General features: G+C 41.2%; 1 protein-coding gene across 3 annotated transcripts in view; it reads right to left on the bottom strand.

Moving 5' to 3' along the window:
* LOC105277497 (POU domain protein 2) overlaps positions 1-20,692 on the bottom strand; it is a 120,691-nt gene that overhangs the window by 40,515 nt on the left and 59,484 nt on the right. For 2 of the 3 annotated variants that reach the window (XM_011335885.3, XM_011335886.3), the window contains one exon: positions 16,494-16,694. The exons of the other annotated variant lie outside the window; for it this stretch is intronic. In XM_011335885.3, coding sequence (XP_011334187.1) covers positions 16,494-16,694 — 201 coding nt within the window. The remainder of the gene's footprint in view (positions 1-16,493; positions 16,695-20,692) is intronic. 3 annotated transcript variants of the gene reach the window in all.

Raw genomic sequence — 20,692 nt, 5'->3', positions numbered from 1 at the left:
ATAAAAGAACATTATATTAAACTTACTAACTTACTACTACTAAAAACATTTTACATTATGAGCCTAACAATAGAAAAAGGGAGATTGCTGAAATGTTTTTTATAAAGAAGAGTTCAAACACTATCAATCTTAAACGTGACACAGAGAACTTATCCGAAATGTATGATGTTATTGTGGAAAACACATAGTTTTCTTGTTTTGCTGGGTAGTCGTGAGTTGATTTGCGATGTGTACAGATGTTTGTGTCACCTTGTCTGTCTATGTTTAGTCATTTTCTGGCAGTAAGTTTAATATAATGTTCTTTTATGAATTTTGTGTATTTGTCTTTATAGTTTTTGGGTTTTATATACAGAAAATGACTTTATTATCATTATTGTATTGTATACACCTGAAGAGGGCCTGAAGTTAAGCCGAAACGTTGTGTGTTTATTGAAATATATTAAGCCAGAGCTGGTCGAGGAAAATTGAGGTTTTATTACTATCCCTTATAATTAAAATATTTACCATATATTTACCTGGTAGTGTGTTCTGCGTAACCACATTTAGAAGTTCATTTATCAACGGCAAGATATGCATTTTCACTACACTATCCGATATCCGACTATTATTAAACTATTAATATAGCAAAACTAAAACGTTCCAATACTGTTAACACTCACAATATTATCAGGTTGTTCCGAAATAAATGTCCGATTTTCGAAATGTAATGATTTGTCTATCATTAATGTAAACGGCAAAGTTTTCGTTTTAAGCAGAGGTGCTAACTTGTCGAGAGCACTTCTTCGACTGCTTTACGTTGGTCAGTGCCTCCGAACTGACCCGGTAGTGTTCTCAGCACCCCCACATAGGAAAAAGAGGAGAGAAGAAGAGAGAAAGTGAGATAAGAAAAAGAGGAATACATAAAACCTTATTCGAATGGTCAAGTTCCCCTACTTTCTCCTACTATTTCAGGCAACAAAATATACCTGAATTCGAACCAGGAAGAAAATTCATATAAATATGTGTCGAATAGAATATCATTGATTTTACAGGTATTTACACATTAATGTTCGCAAGATAAATTAACAAAATATTAGAAAAATAAAAGTTAAAATTAAAATTTAGCATTTAACTTTTATTTCGTATTTACAGAAAAAGTTTGAAAGACTCTTTCAAATTTATATCGTCATAATTAACTTTTATTGCTCAAATTGAGCACGCGAAAGTGAATATCTGAAATAAATTTCCTTCAACACTGGTGGTGCGGGTAATAATGATTCTGAATGTCGATTGAGCAATTGCGACGGAATTGATCCTATCGCTGGTTACGATATAAATAAACGCTCTGCCTACGCAAAAAGAATGATGGGCGCTCAATTGCTTTTATACCCGGATCGATCTACAAGTTATCTAATTCGGTTAATTAACCAATTGCCTTAATTATTGCCAGCTGGATTCAGCGAATACGCAAAGATGTTTTCTATCATTTTCAACATATCGTTTGGATATATCTAAAGTTAGTTAATAGATTGTTTTAGTGTAGCTTCCACTCATCAATTTCGACAATCCTTCTAACTTTTTCTTAAACAGATTTTTCTGCCATAAATTATTTTTCAAAAGTTCTCTTAAACTATTTAGCAAATTTTTCTACGAACAATACATTTTGTACAACTGTTACTACCGAAAAGTTTTGGAAGATTACTGATATTATTTAAGTAGCTAATCAGCCTTTGGTTACAATGGAAATAGTCGGAAGATCTCTTTATTCCTCTTTATTACTTGAACAAAAGTCTCTATTGTCTATGTCTGATTGCTATTGCTACCTAAGGTCAACACTCGCTTAGTACATGCGCAGTGCGCCTTCTCAATGATCGGCAGATCTTTCGCAAAACATAAGTTAAGATTTCACTTATCCAAATAAAGAAAAAACGCAAATCAACACGTGGATTTTGCTAACATACATGTACAAAACTTAACGCAATATAAACTTTACGGTACAACGAAATAATCAAACATTTACATGACTTCAACATTACCTTTCTACCTGTTACACCTTATTTACCAAAGTTGGCTCCCAAGGACAGTTATTATCCTGCTGCTCAATAATTTATTATTTCACAATATTGTTAGATAACAGGAATTTTAAGAAGTAGAAATATTCGAAATTTGCTTAAATGAGAAACGTGCTCTCGTAAGATGATCCAGAATAATAGCCCATAAAAATAATTGACTTAAGAAAATATATCTACGTACGGCGTGCACAGGTAAAAGATATCGTTGCAATGTACCATATATTATACGTTACGATGAGTATAATAATTAAACGCCCATCTCTCATTATTCATACGGTTGAGTGCGTGTAATGGCAGACTCGCGCATCAAGCCGAGAAAGCGTTCGCGCTCTTCATTTTAACGCATGTGCGGTAAATCCGCAAAAAGAGTATACGAAAACAATAATTACTCGGATGAGAAAGCTTATCACACATTCCTGGTGCGCAATGTGTATCAGCAAATATCGCAGCGTACGTTCCTACATTTTATTCTCTAGATCGCCTGATCAAAGTGACTAATGTGTTTTCGTATCAACCATTTTGCGAGAAACGAGTAAGGTTCATGTTCTCTGCTCGTTATTAAATTACTATGGCAAATTTATATAGTTAACGGAGACTTTTACAAATATGTTGATTATAGACTTTTCTATGGATCCGCATTCTTAAGCAAGAACTTAATTGGCACATCATCCTTGAGATAATATTAGCTAATACTTATTATATAGTGATAGTATTTTATTTATTAATAAATTGTATATGGAATTATTCATATTTCATTTTCCAAGCTAAATGAGCAAGTTATAACCTTATGGTTAATTGTGCATACTTCCATGATTTATTACATGTGAATTTCTACAATATCACTAAATTTTATAAATGCTTCGATCCTATTTCGAATCCTCCTCAGTAAAATTTTACTGAGTGATTTATGACCGACTAGAATCTTACTCAGAACAAAAGTACATACAATGACCTGCTATGATGGAAAGTATAAAAGAGGAAAAGAAATTTTATGGTTAATTATTTCTCATTTATTACATATTTGTTTAGACGGGCAATAAATTTTATGTCGCAGGTAAAATTTATCTGCCCGTCCGATAAATTTTAAAAAATTTTTGAATAAAAAAATAAAGACAACAAATAATTAACGTCTTGTATTTTATCGGTATCGCCAAACCTGGAAAATCCGTATATGTCATTCCAAGTAATTTATGCAAAATTATGCAAATACTCTTTATTGCGATCTTGATTTCGACAAAGCTGAACAGGGAAATGGACACACTCGAAAATGGGAAACGCGTAGACGCTTTGTCCTTTCATGCCATCTGACCCATGCCAGATTGACCCCTGCAACCCTCACCTCCGCGGGATGAATTATTGACTTTAATTGTGCGCACGTTAATGGGCAAGCTGGACAAATTTCCGGACAAGGAAGGTTTCGGGATTCTGTGAACGAGCTGGGGTTCCGATTGACATGATACCGCCACACGTGACCCGGACACTCGCCAATTAAAATCGATTGAATGTTACGAGACAGTCGTTACTTAATGTTGCTGCATTCGGATATCGATCGTTTTTCGGAAATAGAAGTAACACACAAATATCTCTGTCTGTATTCTCTGTAGAATACTCTCAAGTTTCGCGATAAATTTGGTAAATGTTAACATTCGCTATAATAATCCATCATATCATAAAATACGACGTCTTAGCACAAAAAGTATTTTTATTTATAATTATTATATGTATATATGACGTGCAATATTTCTGTATCGGCGCGAATTTCGTTTGCTGAAAAATTTAGACTATTTCGCAAAATGAAATAACAAATAATTCTAATTCACGTGAAGTATTATTGATGGATAGAATAACCATATTGTCCGGTGACAAAGCAAGAGATCGGGGGTCAAGCCAGATCGGTCTAGGGTGCAGTGGATGCAGTGGACTGCGTCATTGTGCGTTATATAATGATATTGCTTGTATGTCGCGTGTATCGTAACTACCAAAGGCCAGCTGGGTCAGAGGTCGGCTTTTCGATTATTCGTTTGGGACAGTTTATACGCCTTATTATGATGTATTTAAAAGGGACGTAGATCAACAGAATCGTACATCGCAAACTAGTATGTAACCAGAATTTGCATTATTCACTTTTCTTTACTTTGTTTTTAATCTTTTTCTTTCGTCAAGAAAAAGTAGCTACTGAAAAGTGAAACTTTATTTAAATGAAAATTCCGGAAAATCATTTAAGTGATAACCAAGCTCTCAAACTAAATTTAAACTAAACTACACAACAAAAAGTATCTTATAAATCGACCGCATGAACTGCATTCCATATGTTCAGGCTGCTTTTATCCATCATCGACGACGACTTTCCAGGAAGTGGATAGTAATTTCGAATCCGAAATTAGCAAGCAAAAAGCCGAGAGATGATTTTCCAAAATAACACGTCCCTTGGACAATAGGGAACCAATTTCCCGGGGACCAGCTGTCGCCACCTATCTGATTTATCATCGCACGTTTCTGGCGAAGAGAAAGGTTCTCTACCTTGATCGCCCTACAGGAACACCCTATGGTCGCCCCGCGGTTCTCGAAGAAACTGGTCGAGATACTTCTCGCTAGTAATTATCGTGCGCCAGGTCATCGTGGAGCCTCCTCTGACACTCGAACTCCGCGCGAAACAAAAAGCAGGAAAAATACGATTTTTGTGGGCAGATTAAAGTATCAGTTAATTGAATCTAGCAAGAGAATTTCGTCTGCGTATTCCAGGATTTTAAAAGCTTCAGGAGCACTTTCTCTTGGTTTTGTGCTTTATGTGCATTTCTTCAAGTATAAATATAATTGTTGTATCAGACAGATTTTTTTTAATCCATACTCAAGGCAAAAACTTTTGTATCTGTTGTAAAATGCAATTTTGTCTAGCTTTCTATTCACTAGAATTCGGACACATGTAGAGATCAAAGAATTCTTTCTTTCAAGAATTTGGTTGCTTATTATTTGAAAGTGTAAGCTAATAGCATTCAGGCTGCTCGAGCGGAAGAGAAAGAAGAGATAGAGACAAAAGATAGAATACCAACAGTACGACAGATGGCAGGCCATTGATTGGTCAGCATCATAAGTACACTAGTTTCTGAAAGCCTCTTTCAGTTCGAATCATACCGGCCAGCAGACTGCAGTTTGAACTCAACACCTGTCTAGGGTGCTGCTCATGTCCTGACCGTACAATTTTAAGGTGTCGGTTCTACCACTTTAGTATTAACTTTGCGTATAATTTGGATAAGTATTGTAATCAATGATGATTTGTCGAATATTTTCAGCATAAGATTTGCTTATTACTCCCTTTGATGTACTTCAACAAAGGTTTTAAGACAAAATTTTAAATTTGTACAACGTGTTCCTCAAATAAATAAAGAACATCTTCTCATAAATATCGTAGATTCTGCGTAGATTCTGAGATAACGCATACACAAATACTTTCTAAAGGAACTAATTCACTACGATCGTTCGAGAATAAAGCATCATCGGCAAACCGCACATATCTTCGTTACAACGCAACGAGGCAGAAAGCACGTGGCAAAGCACGAGGCAACGAGTCACGAGAACCAGAGGAGGAAATGAAAGGGAGGCAATGGGAGCGATCCTCGCGAATCGCTATCAGAGGTGAGGTGCATTATCAAGGATAATTGTGATAAGCGTGGGCAAACGGGTCAAAAGTCGCATCGGCTAGATACTTAGTGCCGTCGTATCGCGATATCGGCGTCGATGATCGCTTATCCGAAAGCAAAACTGTTGTCGCTCGACACGTGTGCAACCGCGTGAGCGCAAATGCGCGCGAGGCGCTTCCTAGATGATGCGACGATCTTCTTGGACTCCATCTTGGTCAACGTCTCCGCCTCATCCTCCGGGTCTGGTCACCATCACGGACATCACTACCACCAGGTACGACGACAAGCAACGCCCGGCTCCCTCGCATCCCTCGGGCAATCTTTTCAATTTAAAGTCAAGTATTATGGCTTAAATTGCATTATGGTTTCCTTCCCCAGGAGGTAGGGCCTGAGAGGAGCAACGAAGGGCGGCTCCTTGTAAGCAAGACTCAATCACGCCGCTTAACCTCTGACCCCCCTCAGACCCACGAGACGCGCACACACGCACAATATACGCGCACCACCGCGCTCGTTGTAGCGTGCGTGCATGCACATACACACACACGTGTATGTATAGCCACGCACATCTACGTACACGCATCCTCACGTGCCGCGGTGGAGAGACCGATCGTCGTGCTTCATCCGAAATTAGCCCACGAGAACCTGTCGGGATGCGCGCACCCGGGACGTGCGAACACTTGGCCGTTCTCCCTCGGACCAGGAGACTCGACGATGGTGCGTTATAACGACTTCACCTCGGGACGCGTTCTCGGGCACCTACACCCGCTGTAGCGTAACGACATCATTACGCGTCGGCACGTCGCCGTAGGAATGCCATGGAGCGGCATTGCACCTCTTTAGTCCATGTATGGTGACGAGGAGGTTCCGGCAATGACTGTTCGCCGGAAGATTCGCAGTCGTTTTGTTAAATATGATAAATTCCAGGAAGAAATATATCATGCATGCATTTTTTTCAATGAAGAAAATCTTTACACTAACGAATATTTTTAAAGAAAACTAAGAGGAGCTCTTTGGTTGTTATGCGAATGAATACTTTGTTCGGTACACTATCTCACGAGATCCAGCATCCCTCATCCTCCTCCTCCTCATACGTAGATGGAAACGCGTCGCTGTGCACAGACTTGATCCGAAAATGCAATCGTTTTGCATTTACAGCCCCGCAACGCGCTCGGGAGATCGAGACATCGGATTAAGATCTATCTGCGCACACGCGGTGGAGAGGTTGCAAGGTCCGACTGTACACGCATACTTTTCACACGAATGAATGAAGCGACCCGCGCCCAACCCTGACCTTGAACCTGCTTCGCCGTGGAAAAAAAGCCCGGAGAAAAAGTCGCGATTTCTCCCGTGCCGCCTCCCGACTGTAATAACGCGTTCCGCGCTGTCCATAAGGTATGTAACAGATACCTCGGCGAGGTGGTGCGCACCTTTTGCTTTTCCCTTTTCCCGTATTACGTTATCGGTTACTCCCCGGACTCGCAGCCTCCCCTTTTCTCTCCACCTCGGCCGAGCACGCGTGCGTTAGTGCGTGCATTTATCACGCATTCGCGCAACCGCCGCGCGATAAGTATCGATAATTTTCATAGATCACTGATGCGCGTGTGTGCTCGCACGCAGCAATGCGTCTCGCGAAAAATCGCGCCGTAAGTAACCCCGCAAAGTTGATCTCGGGAATCGCGAAAGCCGCGAAATGCGATCAGCGCGGTTCCGCGGTTCTGTAACAATTTTTCACGGTTTCTGAACGATTTAGCAGCTCTCTCGATCGAGGATATATACTTTTATGATGAGATCTTGTTATACGTTGTAAAATATTCGTTCAAACATATGCACAATAGCCATAATATAGTAAGATGAATTATTCCTGATTAATGGAAATGAGTGAGATAAAGTTCAGAAAGGTACCTGCCTCCGCTCAGAGATAGCCGTAATTCACGTTGCTCTCATAATTCACTCATAACGAACTATTCCAAAGTAATGAGCACGCTCTTAGAAATTACACGGCGGACTTCTCGCTTGCCGCGCGAAAGTTAATAGGAACACGCTCGAGGATCGCGATAATGATTCAGCGCGAAAATACAATATTGTGATAATATCGCCCGTATTCAGCATATCATAATAAACTCGAGAGAAAACTCTGTTAATTAAAACTCCAGAAGTTCGAAGTCGAAATCGAGACGGTGCCTCGAACGAACGCCAAGTCAATTCAAAAATTTCCATCGCCGCGGCGATCACGATAGGGTGATCGCCGCGATAGGTCGATTCCTCGCTCGATCATAACAAATACTCGAGGAATCCCTCAAAATATCCCCGAGTGCGATTCCTCCGCAATAAAAGCAACCGCTACGCGCGGGACTTCCATTATACTCGCCTCCGTAACGAACCTCCGCTCCGAAATAATCACATCCCCGGAGGAGTAAATTGCGGTCCGCAAGTTTCCTCGGCACCTCGCGAGGTGCGGCGCGATGCGGCGATTTTCACAAAAATCGGCGCAATGAATCCCGATAATGTTCGACGCGCACTTACGTACGTAGGGAGCCCGGCGATCGCGACTACACGCCGGAGAATAGTTCCTGGCGGCTCGTTCTCTCTCCCGGCGCGCACACACACGGCGCTCCTTTAAGTAATATATTTCTCAGGGATAATTGCAGGCAGCGATTTCGTGCAGCTCGTTCAGATCCGGCAGATACCGCGTACGCTGTACGCTGGAACGTGTATTGCACATGCACGTGCAATACGATGTAGCGAAGCTACGTTCGGATGGAGAGAATGATGAGAAAGAGAGGAAGAGGGAAAGAGAGAGAAAGAGAGAGAGAAGCGCCACACGTATGTCGGTAGGTTACACGCGTAGATAGGTACTTACCTATCCACATAGGCAGACACACTTACGTTTATAAGGGAGGCTGATGCGCTCGCGAGGGGAACGCGAGATGAACGGGGTATACACGAGGGGGACGCGATAACAGGAGAAGAAGCGAGAGGGAGCGAGACCGAGCACTGATAGAGCGTAACTGACTTCTTGGCCGGTGCATATTACCGGGCTGTTAGAGGGCGGAGCCGGCTGATGAGTTAGCAACGTATTGACTTTATAATAATCACGTTAGCCGGTCCACCGTAATCCCTTAGTATTACGCGGTGCTTCGCGCGAATTCACATACCGGGTGATACCGAGAGTATACCGCGTTGCTTTCGCATGGCAGAAAATCGCGAGGATTCGCGACAAAATAGAAAAATTAATAAAATTTGTCGATCCACGTGTCTCTCGACACATTCGATGTTGTGACGTACTCAAGAGAATGAACATTAAAATTATATTAGAACATCTTAATCTCTTCATCCAAAATTTGGTCAATTTTATATTTCTCTCCGCTTCTTATGGTGTATTTCTTTTACTTACTAAATGTTTTAAATATTGTATTATTTTGATGTTACTTCGAGCGAATTTGGCCACCGCGTATCACACCTGCATACCATATCGAACACTATCTTGTCAAGAAACGGCACTGTGTTTGTAATATCCTGAAAGTGATAGCTAGATAATTCACGTCGTATATTCCATCAAAATTCACTCGCATTCCAGTCCCAGGTACACGACTATGTAGCTATATGCAATCTACATGCGCGGCAGTCAATCCCTCACACACTCATGACCGTACATACATACTTTTTTTGTTCTCCAGCAGTATTCCATTCGGCAGTATCTGCTATCAGGGTAGCAGATCGCCGCTCGCGATTTCCTTTCTCGGCGAGATACAAAGTGGCGACCGCGTATATGCGAGAGAGACGTCGGTTGACATTTGGCCAGGCGGGTTGGCTGACCACACGAAGAAGCTGTTACAGGCTCGAGTGTATGAGATGCGTGGCCTAGAACACACGGCGCGGAGTTCTTGCCTGGCCTCTCCCCCTTAATTAGCGGTTCGGTTTATCTTAATCGTTGCCTCGGCTCCTCTCGCGAGCTCATGGAAGATGAGGAAGCACGTGAGAGCGAGGCGCGCAAGTCGTTACGTATTCACGTGCAGCTGCCGAGAGATAACGGCGGCTTTTCTCTCTCTCTCTTTCTTTCTCTTTCTCACAATCTTTCTCCTTCTTTCTCTCTCTATCTTGGCTGAAATAAGAGATCGAGAACTTGAGAGAGAAAAAGAAAAGGATCAAGAGAGAGACCGAGGAAGATCGCGAGAGATCTCCAGCCTGCCTCATTTCTGTTGCCGCATCACCGTTTGGGTCTGCTTTCGTTCGCCGCGCTCGCATTATTAATATTTCCCTGATCCTGGTGTCAATGGCATTGATGAATGACGCGGCCATCGGCTCTCGCACCAAAAATAGCCGGGGCTCGTTTATTATCAAGCGAGAAGAATTATCGACTGTCGAAGGAGACTAACTGATCCGAATACATGTCGGCTGCGCGTTCCGTAATTAAACGTTCGGTTAGGTGCGTTTCCTTATGGATAACAGCGCGTTCCTGCGAGCTTTGCACTTAGTATGCGGCTACTTCGTACTGACGCTAGCTGGCATTTTCGCACGGGAAGAGAGATCGCGATTTCTCATAATGATTTCCTAATGGGTTTTGTCGTAATTACAATGGACAGTAATTACAGAATGGTTGCTCTCGTTAAGAGCACACAATTAATCCTAGAACTGGATATACACCGGAGATCTGCGTAATGGACCCTTGCTCCTCATATTTCTCGCTGCAACTTTCACGCAATTGATCAAGCAAACACAATGTCTGGCAACACTGACTGCGCTGTAACGAGCCGCGATCTTCGCCCGTAAAATTCCAAGAGCGATGCGATCCAGCCGTCCAGGAAGATCCTGCATTCGTTGTTAGATCCATTATTAGAACCAGCCGGTGAATTAACGTCGTAAGAGATTGCGATGCGCGACCGTAAAGCTCAGTGTCAGCGCGCGCAAAATCGCGACTTCGGCTTTATCACTGCTTGCTTCTCCGGGTTTCCATTAGATTGGATCTCTAATCCGCCGGCTACCACCTTCGGAAGAAATTTACCGGGCGTTTCTCGGCCCTGCTCGTTCCCTGGAACAAGTCGGCGATGCAACAGTCCTCGCGTGCAGTCCGCGCGCGTGTGCGATCGAGCAGATCCTCTTAATTCTCGTTTTCACGCATCGCCTTTCCTAGATTTAGATCGCGCGCGGATAGCAACTATGTTGCAAATCGCTCCTGTAGCGTCCTGGCAAGGCGAGCAGCGCGATGCGGTAACGGCCGGTGCGATCTTGACCTCCAATCTCACCTCAATTTGCCTACACGCCGCCATTTGCGTCAGCGAGAACGAAGAGAACGGCCTATCTAAAATTATGATCTGAAAAAGTGCTCGGCCGTGCGCGCGTGTGTGCGTGTGCGCGTCCGCGCGAGTGTGTGCAGACGAGAGGTCGAGAGAGCGAGCGCGAGCGCGCGGTCGATTAATTATAGCAAATCGCGTATTATTATAAATTTCGCAGCTAATTGGTACCTTTTTAGCCGCGCGAGGTATCCTTTCAGCGTGGCGAGGATCCCTCGATGCTCAACGCGCCGCTCATTACGTATTCTTTGAATACGCAGGATTCGTCGCTTCGAACGTGTACAAAAGCCGCGATGGAGATTTGAATAATGCGCGATTTATTAATAAATGAGCAAACCAACTGCCCGAGCTTTTTAACGGTGTACGCCAAGGAGTCTGATATTTATTTATGCTTGACGTAACGCACGCCGGTGCGATTTAATGAATCCTTTTAGCAGATTCACGAGTCACAATGTACGCAGCAATGAATTTCGAGGGGCACATGAACGCACCTGAACGCGATGACAAATGAGTACTTCCGGCGCGCGGGCACTCAGCCACGAATGGATTTTGATCGGAGCGCTTGACTTTAACGCGAGTTAATTAACTCTTCAATTATCGCTCTCGGCCGCCGGAACGGTGAATCGTCCGTGTGAGCGAAGCGTTTACAGGCCGATGTTAATTTGCGGTACACCTGCTTTTTGGTAAACGAGGCGAGGGCGCAAACGCTCCCTAGCTGGGAATAACCACCGCAATTACCCCCGCGTTGTTTAAACGACGTACTCATATTGCATGTTCTCCATTATGCTTAAGCGCGCGCATATCTTTGTCGCGGATGAGCGAGTCCTCGAAAATGATCGTTGCGCGTGTAATAAGACATTCTATCATATTTGACGTACATTAAAAGGATAAATCGTCTACGAAAAAATGTAAGAACGTTGGAAGCTGGCGGGAGATGGATAATTTTATGCATTTTTATTTAAGAACCTGATCATTAAATTATTAAATGCATGTTCGTCAGATTTTGACATGATATATTCGTCCACGAAAGTGAGCGTGAGATCATTATATGTAATGGCTTAGTCTTTATTAATTCCGTGACGCTAAACATCGTGACTTGTACGCGTGCCGGTTAATTGGTAAAATCGAAATGGTAAAAGTTGCAACGCGAACTCGCCTCGCATCGCTAAAAAAATCTTATAGAAAGGAGAAAGCCGCAAGACAGTGATATTACGTGATATTTTAACCTAGTATTAATAATATCTGATGCTAGATAATAATGAAGTAGAAAATTCAACATTAATTGGTGCCAATTGCAAACTCAATTAAATCAACATTACTATATATTTTACACTTTTATATATTTTTAAAATATTCAGTTTTTAATAACGCTATGATCAAGGTATATAAGTGTGGAGAACTAATTTGTATTAAGATCACTATCTTTTGTAAAGGAAAAGATAAAATAAATTACATATTAAATAAGTGCGTCAATATACTATAATTTACGAAATAATACACAACGGCTAGAAAAATTTTTAAAATGAGTATCTAAGCGCTGAAACAACTGCGCAAATGCAAAGGTATCGATTGCAGGGGATAAAACGGCGCTCCGGTCGTTTCGTTGAGCGTTATTTACAGCGTTTATGTTGCATTTTACAATCGGTCGGCGTATTTATTCGTCGAGCGAGAAGAAACGACGTTTGCACGACGGTACAGTGTGCCCTGATCGATTTAACGCCAAATGTCGCCGTGTTTTACACGCGCCAATAATGGTCGAAATCTATGTAGCCAATATTTCAAGCCACCCTTTCTCGCCTGCACGTCCCCAACCCCCACGTGGATGGTGTTCGTATACCGACGATACGTAGCCTTGGTTATTGGTCCGCATATGGACACGTTCGATATTTCATATTCTACAGCGAAATGAAAGTATAAACGCAATCACAGCCGGCGTGTTCCGAGAAGAGCGATTAATTCTCAAACAGTAACGTGAGTAAACTTTAATCATGCGACGAACGAAAAGACGTTCCGTATCAAAGTTGGGATAAAGATTTTACATTCTTTTAAACTTGTTGTATGTAAATGTTGTTGTAAATGTTAGTAACAAAAACCACAAAACGAGGAATTATCCATGCAAGAGTAATAACGATACAAATAAAAAACAAAATCATCATAAAAATTGAAGTATTTGAATTTGCAGTTTTAATATAAATTATTTTATTAAAAGAATCTTCTTGATTTCTTGTGATAAACGTTAGAACTCACGCTTTGTGCAGTATGCAGAGATGCGAAATAATTTGGTAGAGGGTCGATCGAATAAACGGAATTTAAATACTTTGGAGGAAAGAGGGTGATCCGAACCAGAAGAACGATGGCCCCGAGGGAAAAATACCTACGATTCCTGCCGTCCGGCAAGAAAGAATGCTTCTTTAACCGACGAGCGTAATTTACGCGAAAATAAACTGCATCACACTGTGCGACGATTTACTACTTACAACTTCCAAAACTTTCTTTCTTCACTGTTAATTCAAGAATATTTTATTAACCCCTCAATTTATTTATAGATATCTATAATATAAACGATTCTACATGCAATTTTCATTCGTTTGCGGTTTAACATTTGTACATAATATTTCTCATTACTTTTAATGTAAAATATATGCATAACTGCTTTACAATTTCACGTTCCAAGTAAGAATTCATTTAAAATAACTAAATAGAGAGATAAATTAATTTGCTGGTTTGTCTAGCCAGAGCGCAATATTATAATTCATCTATTTGTTTTGTTAAAGTTTTATTAAGTTTGTTAAATGACTCTTATATTTTCTTAAATTTATATTACTGCCGTTATTTCTTAGACAAAATGCACTACGAAAAACTGAACCCTAGAACACGTATTTGCGCAAATGTGTCCACGAGACCGTAATATTTCAAGAAACCTTTTTCGCTGGTACTCGTCCTTTAAGAACTAGCCGATGCATATGTCGGCACAGGCGACCTAATGTTATCAAGCTGTCCAGAAGGAGCTACGGCCGATCGCCACCGCGCAAGGACTGGGTCCTCGGGGGACCACGTTCTTGCTCTCTCGCCCTCTTCGTCCTTATTGATATACCGAATAAACACGCTTGGCAGCTAGGCCAGAACGGCTTTGCGAGGCAAATAGCTTCGAAAGAACCCTACGTTCGGGGAATGTTTCCTTCCTTAAAGTCGACACCACGCTCGATGTCGATAACAGCGGTTGGCAGAAGTCAAGTTGATTCGATAACGTTTAAACGAAAAGGAGAGGCAAATTGGTTTTTCTCCCCGATAAGCTTTATATTTTCATATAAAATAATAATTGACTGCGATTAGTTTTTGCTAGTGACTTTTATGTTGCGGATAAATGATGAGTGTATTTTACGGTTGGACATTAGACAACATAGTTACGCGGGATTGTTGATATATACTGACGAGATGAGTACCTAATTGGAGTCGCCTTTGGCTTAATTTAAGATGAAGAAATGGCTTCTTCTTTAAAGTACCGTTGTAAGTTGTAATGAGATTGCTTCATTAGGCTTAACTTTAGATTTCACGACCGTCTAGTGTCTAAGGAAGTAATCAATAACTCTCAACGTCGCATGTCTCTCACCAGCACACTCATTCTTGACGACTTTCATATCTCTACAGCTCTTCCAACATTTATTCATAACACAAGACTACTGCTATTTTATTGGATCAATCTGACGATGGTGTAATAGTACCATAAACGATGCAATTTGTGCATCTTAATTTGTCCATTCTTATGCACATGTCCTTGTATAATAAAATGTTTCACTAGTTTTTAATGTAAATTTTTCTTCTTTTATTTCTGAAATTTATAGAAGAAATAATAGATTGTAAAACAATTTTTGTCATTATTATATTAAATATAAATAAAAATTCAACAAAACGCCATTTTTTTAAATCGCTTGTAGAATCTCATTCAACCTTTGCCTCTCACCCTTGTAACTTCAACTATTCGAATCCTTGTATCGATCAGCCGTGGACTTGGCGCATTTCGCGTGATGGTTATTCAGTAAATAAAGATGAGTAGTTTCCCGTCATCGCTCATATACACACACACATACACGCATCCACATACACGTAGTCGAAACGTATGTGTGCATGCGTCCGTGCAGCAGCAAGCGAGACGGTTTTAAATTCCGCGAGTCAAAGCGATGTTTGACATGGAAATGTTGAGCGATGCATTAAACATACCGCGCCGAGTGCTTCCTTCCCCCTCCCGCGAGATTGCAATCGCCCCTGCTTTCCACAGGAAGACGAAAAGCGTTCGTCTCCTGCGGGCGGTCCTGGGCCCGATCGTATAGCCGATGAAGTTCGGGCCCCGGCACGATCTCCCTCGCATCAATCTCCGAGCTACGTTTATTTAGGCAAACGAAAGAGACCACCGTCTGGATCCCACTAGTTCTCTTCTGTCGGCCTTCACCTTCGTATATGCTTCGCGAAGCAACTTCCGATATCCTGAATCCGGGAGAACGATAGTCGACGGCAGGTGCTTCTATTTTTATTCCGAGACCGATAAGAGTATGTTGCCCCCCGACTGCATTCTCTTCTTATCTTCCATACTTCTCGTAAATTATTGAAGAGCCCAGTGATGCGTACAATGAATATCTTTGATATGATATTATATTACTGTATTAGTTCCCGCATTTCTCATCGAACGCCAGGAAAAAAATAATTTGACGCGAAATTACCCAAGACACCTCCGTATATTATAACTTCTGACTCAAACGAGTGAATGATTAATTAAAAATATCTGTAACGTGATAACGAAGTAATAATTCTATGAGCGATCTGGATAACAACAATCGCTTATTTCATTAGATATTGTCATATGAGAATTTAATGCGTTATTTTTTGGAGTAGTTTTTGGAGAATGCATTGCAAAGCTGCTACACGCAATTTCCCGTTATCTAATATGCAAAGCTATATAAATCGCCCTGCTATCATTATTGTCGGCGAATTGCGAGAAGCGGAACGAGCGAATCTCTGAGTCGTGATTGGCGGAGCAGTCGAGGGTCGGAAATACACAACTGAGAGGCAATCTTACTGGACCTTTCCGTAAAAGGAACTCCTCCCATTGTCTCGTGTTGTAAATGACATCAAGCTTATTGCATTATTTAAAGAGCCTCGCTTTAAGGCCGCTTTAAGCCACTGACCCTCCATCGCCAGAGTGCCACCACTGTCGACGCAAACCGGGTTTCTCACGGATGAATCGTGAGGGTACTACACGTTCTACGAATTCGATATTTCTTCGAGAAGCGCATCAACAACGTTGTTCTGATAAAAATACTTGTACTTCAAAACAAATACTTCATGAAATATTACAATTTTTGCTGCATTATCATGCAAATTTGGAATTTGGTAAGTTTTTGGGAAATGCAATATTAAGGTTTTACATAAACACATGAAAAATATTATTAATACCTATAGTCTAGAATAATATCGGCACAAAAGTATTCGGAGATTTACTTCGTAAGATTTTTACTCACCGGCTGGAAGCTTTGCGTGCATGCTATTGTGATCGAGGGTGGTAACAGGGGCAGCTACGGGTGGCGACAGGTGGGGATGTGTCAGCGGCCCACCACCTGTCGTCGTCGTAGTAGTCGTTGTGGTACAGGGATTTAAGGGTGATGTCCTCTTGAAAGACTGGTCTCGCCACGCGACCTCATTGTCGCCCATCCAGACCTTATCTGCGCAAATCGATTGTACAAAAGTTAGATAAAATTACAAGATGTAACAATGTCACTCACATTAAATATTAGGGGTGTGATTTAGTTTTGAGGGTTTTTTTTGCTCAAAAACGCATGTATTTAAATATGATAATGAATGAATACCTTAATCAAAATATTTTCCTTCGTTTTCTATAACTTTTTCCCATCTTTCTGGCAAGAGATGGATTCCACCACGATAAAATCACTCTTCTTTTGAGTTGATCCATTCGTCAACGAATTTTCGCACTTCTTCGAAATTATGAAAGTGTGTATCCTCTAAAGCGTGTTGCATCGACCGGAACAAATAATAATCGCATGGAGCAATGTCCGGAGAATACGCGGGGTGCGATAAGACTTCCCATTCAAGCTCTAATAGTGTTTGTTTCACTGATAACGCAACGTGAGGTCGAGCGTTGTCATGAAGAAGAATCACTTTCCGTCGTTTACTCGCAATTGGTGGTCGTTTTTGGTCCAATACTTGCTTCAACTTGTACAATTGGTGTCGATAACGGTCAGCCGTGACAGTCTCATGCGGATTTAACAGCTCATAGTACATTATCCCACCAAATACAGAGCATTACTTTTGAACCGTGAATATTGCGTCTCGGAATGGATGTTGATGGTTGGCCTAGATCCACCCATGATTTTCTGCGTTTGGGATTATCAAAATAGATCCACTTTTCATCCCTAGTAACAATCCGAGACAAAAGACTCTTCTTTTTTGCCTGGCGATCAACGAAATGCAAATGTTCAACCGGTTCGCAATGGCACTTTCCGATAATTGATGTCGAACCCATTTCCCTTCTTTCTGAATTTTTTCCATTTCATGTAAATGTTTGGTAACTGTTGTACGATCAACATTTAATGCTCTGGCAAGTTCTGAAGTGGATTGTGTTGGATTTTCGTCCAATAATGCTTGCAAATTTGCATTTTCAAGCTTTCTTGGTTGTCCCAAGCGTTCTTTGTCCTTCACATCAGTATCACCACTTTTAAAGCGTCTAAACCAGTATTCACACGTCTTAATTGATGGGGCAGAATCACCATAAGTTTCCACAAGAATTCTATAACCCTCAGCCGCAGTTTTCTTTTGATTAAAAAACAAAAGCAACGCATGTCGAAAATGCTCTTTCGGAAGTTGCATTTTTACGATGATATAAACACGACTGTTATTGCATCTATTGCTATAATGCTACTAAATGTCATGGATAATGTCAAGACTGTAAGAAACAACAGTTATCGGAAACAGCTATTGGAACAAACTGACACTACAGCCATCTGTTGCAAAACCCTCAAAACTAAATCACACTCCTAATATTTATTAAATTTAGATTTATAATCAATGTCAGACTCTGTAAAAACCTATTATATAAACCTATGTATAAACTATTGTACAACGCATAATTATTTTATACTAATATAATGTAAGTACAAATTAATTCTGTACAGTACAAAATTTCGTTCGTATAATTTAATTATCCATATTATTTTAATTATTGTAGAAAATTTTTTGAATAAAGAGTTTTATGGATTCTATTTGACTAGAATCAAGCAAACACTACAAAATGCGGCCTTTTATAAATGCGGCAGGAAAGGATACGCGATCTCTCTCAAACAGATACTACAGTAATATCAGCAATGGAAGATCAAATTGCAAAAGAGACTCTCGAGATAAATTCTATGCTTCGCATGTGTATTAATATAACGCACACTGCTGCGCCTATGCGTGTGCGGAAAATGGCTTCTCTCCCCCCGGATAGACCCGCCGTAATTAGCGACCCTTCGAATCCCCTATTCCTGCCAGTTTTCCCGGTTTTCCCCGTTTCCCTTAATTTCTGGGAACAATGCCCGGCTCTGGATGTAGTTCCAGGCTGCAGTGTCTAATTACACAGGGGCATACCGAGCTTTTCCTCTCTTCCCTAAATTTGTAAGGGCGATTTATATATACAGGGTGCACCGAAGTTGGATGCGTCACAAAGCATTTATCAATATGATCGAACGGCAAAACTTAATGAACTATATATAATACAAACATTTTTTTAAATTACATATTGATCGCGTCATGAATAAATATTGCACAATAGCAATTTGTGCGCTTGTGTACTAAGCCACTACTACGTATAAATGTTTTTTAAATATTTTCATTAATAATATATTAAGAGTAACGTTATTAATATGTATTATTACTACATTAATTATATTAAACAATCGTTAGCACACGATGTAATCTTCAATGTTCAAATTCATAAATAAATTTACAATAACGTCTCAACGTTCTGTCGCGTGCTGAAGATCTCAAATATCCACCTCGTGTCTTTCGGGCACCCCGTACATGTTGTGGGGTCTCGGATTTATGGAACACGCGAGTACCGTATCGCCCCCGCATGCGTGAGACGTGACTCAGACTCGGTATTATTTGCTTGACGAATGATTTAGCCCGAGATATTTAGCTCGCTTTTCCTCGCCATTCCGTACTCTCCCTCCACCCTCCTGCCTTCCCACATCCCCGATAGAAACTCTCTTCGTTCATCTATCTGGCTACTAACGATGATCAGAGACGCGCGTTGCTCTACAGACAGAAATACAGTAACTAGAAGACGATAGGAGAATAGGGGATGTCGGGCGGTTCAGCAGAGGATGCAGGAGAGAGGCAAAGACAGAACGAGGGTGGTAACCGGAGCCTTTAGTTCCGCGAAGGAGAGGAAGAGAGAGGAAGAAAGAGGAAGAGAGAGAGAGAGTGAGAGAAGGTTTTTCCTATCGAGAGGAAAAAGAGGCGGGAAAAGCGGCGGGGCTGAAGAAAGTGTAGCCGGCGCTAACTAAGGGCGTCGGCTAATCAATATCATCAGAGAATGGCCGCTGACCTCCATCTCCCCCGCTAGATCGACTATTGTCCGGTATTCCGCGCTTCGGAACGGGCTCCGAGCCTGCTAATACGAACTATTCGATTTTTTCCTACCTACCACGAGCTTGAAAGCACTTACTTCAAAAATATTTCGTTTAATATGGACTCACATAATGTTAGAATTCTACGATAATCATTATATCACAAAACAGATCAATTATTACTAATAAAATATAAATATTCCAAGATTGATTTCTTCACGTTAATAATTGCAATATTGTGTAACTAATTATCTAACGCATTTTGTTTCAAGATAGCATCGAGTTTTAATTACATTGATGGCCGGTCGTTCGTTGAACCTTCAGTGGGATATTGAGAGTCACCTTGATGCCATTTCCACAAGGATGGCTCGCCCGAGGCTACGATTCAAACGTGAACCATAGTATGGAGCTTTCCTTTAATCTCGTAGTGTTTGCATGACCCCCTGGTTTCATTCAACCCCACGGAGACAAACGAAACTATATCACACTGAGGTAAACTCAACGTAAAGTTGCGTGCCAGATTCGAAGGATTCAATTATACAAGTCTGCACATACAATTCGTATTGCATGTGACATCATACAAGAAAATTGTACAAAGCCGAATTATTGTTCAACTATTTTCTTGACGGAATTTTTTTATTAATATAATTACAGAAAATTATATATGACTGATAAAAATTAACTGATAAAAAAGAATAATTTTTTATAAATTCTTGACGAAGCAAATAATTTGTAGAACAAGTGACAACTAATTTTTCGCACTAAACCAGAAATTTCGCGGACGCGCAAATGAATCATTCATCGACTTCATTGATTCATTTGCGCGTCCCTAACGTCATCTCTTTCTTTCTCGCCCAATGAGGGTCGCAGTCACATTCGAACGGAAACTAGTCCGCATAAACAGAGCCATCCACTCCGCGACTCGTCTCTCTCATCCCACTGCTGTTTCTCGCAGAGAAGACCTTTTCCCTTCGTTCTTTGCATTTCCCCTCGTCCATTCGTCCAACCCGCGCGAACTCCATTCACGGGTTTATCACTGTCCAGATAACAACGATTTACCTACACGCGAACTACTGAGGGTTGGGTTCAGGGAGAGT

Source organism: Ooceraea biroi, chromosome 3, assembly GCF_003672135.1.
Source record: "Ooceraea biroi isolate clonal line C1 chromosome 3, Obir_v5.4, whole genome shotgun sequence".
Classification (NCBI taxonomy): domain Eukaryota; kingdom Metazoa; phylum Arthropoda; class Insecta; order Hymenoptera; family Formicidae; genus Ooceraea; species Ooceraea biroi.
Note: the sequence above shows the minus strand (reverse complement) of the source record. Positions and strands in the feature narration are given on the sequence as shown.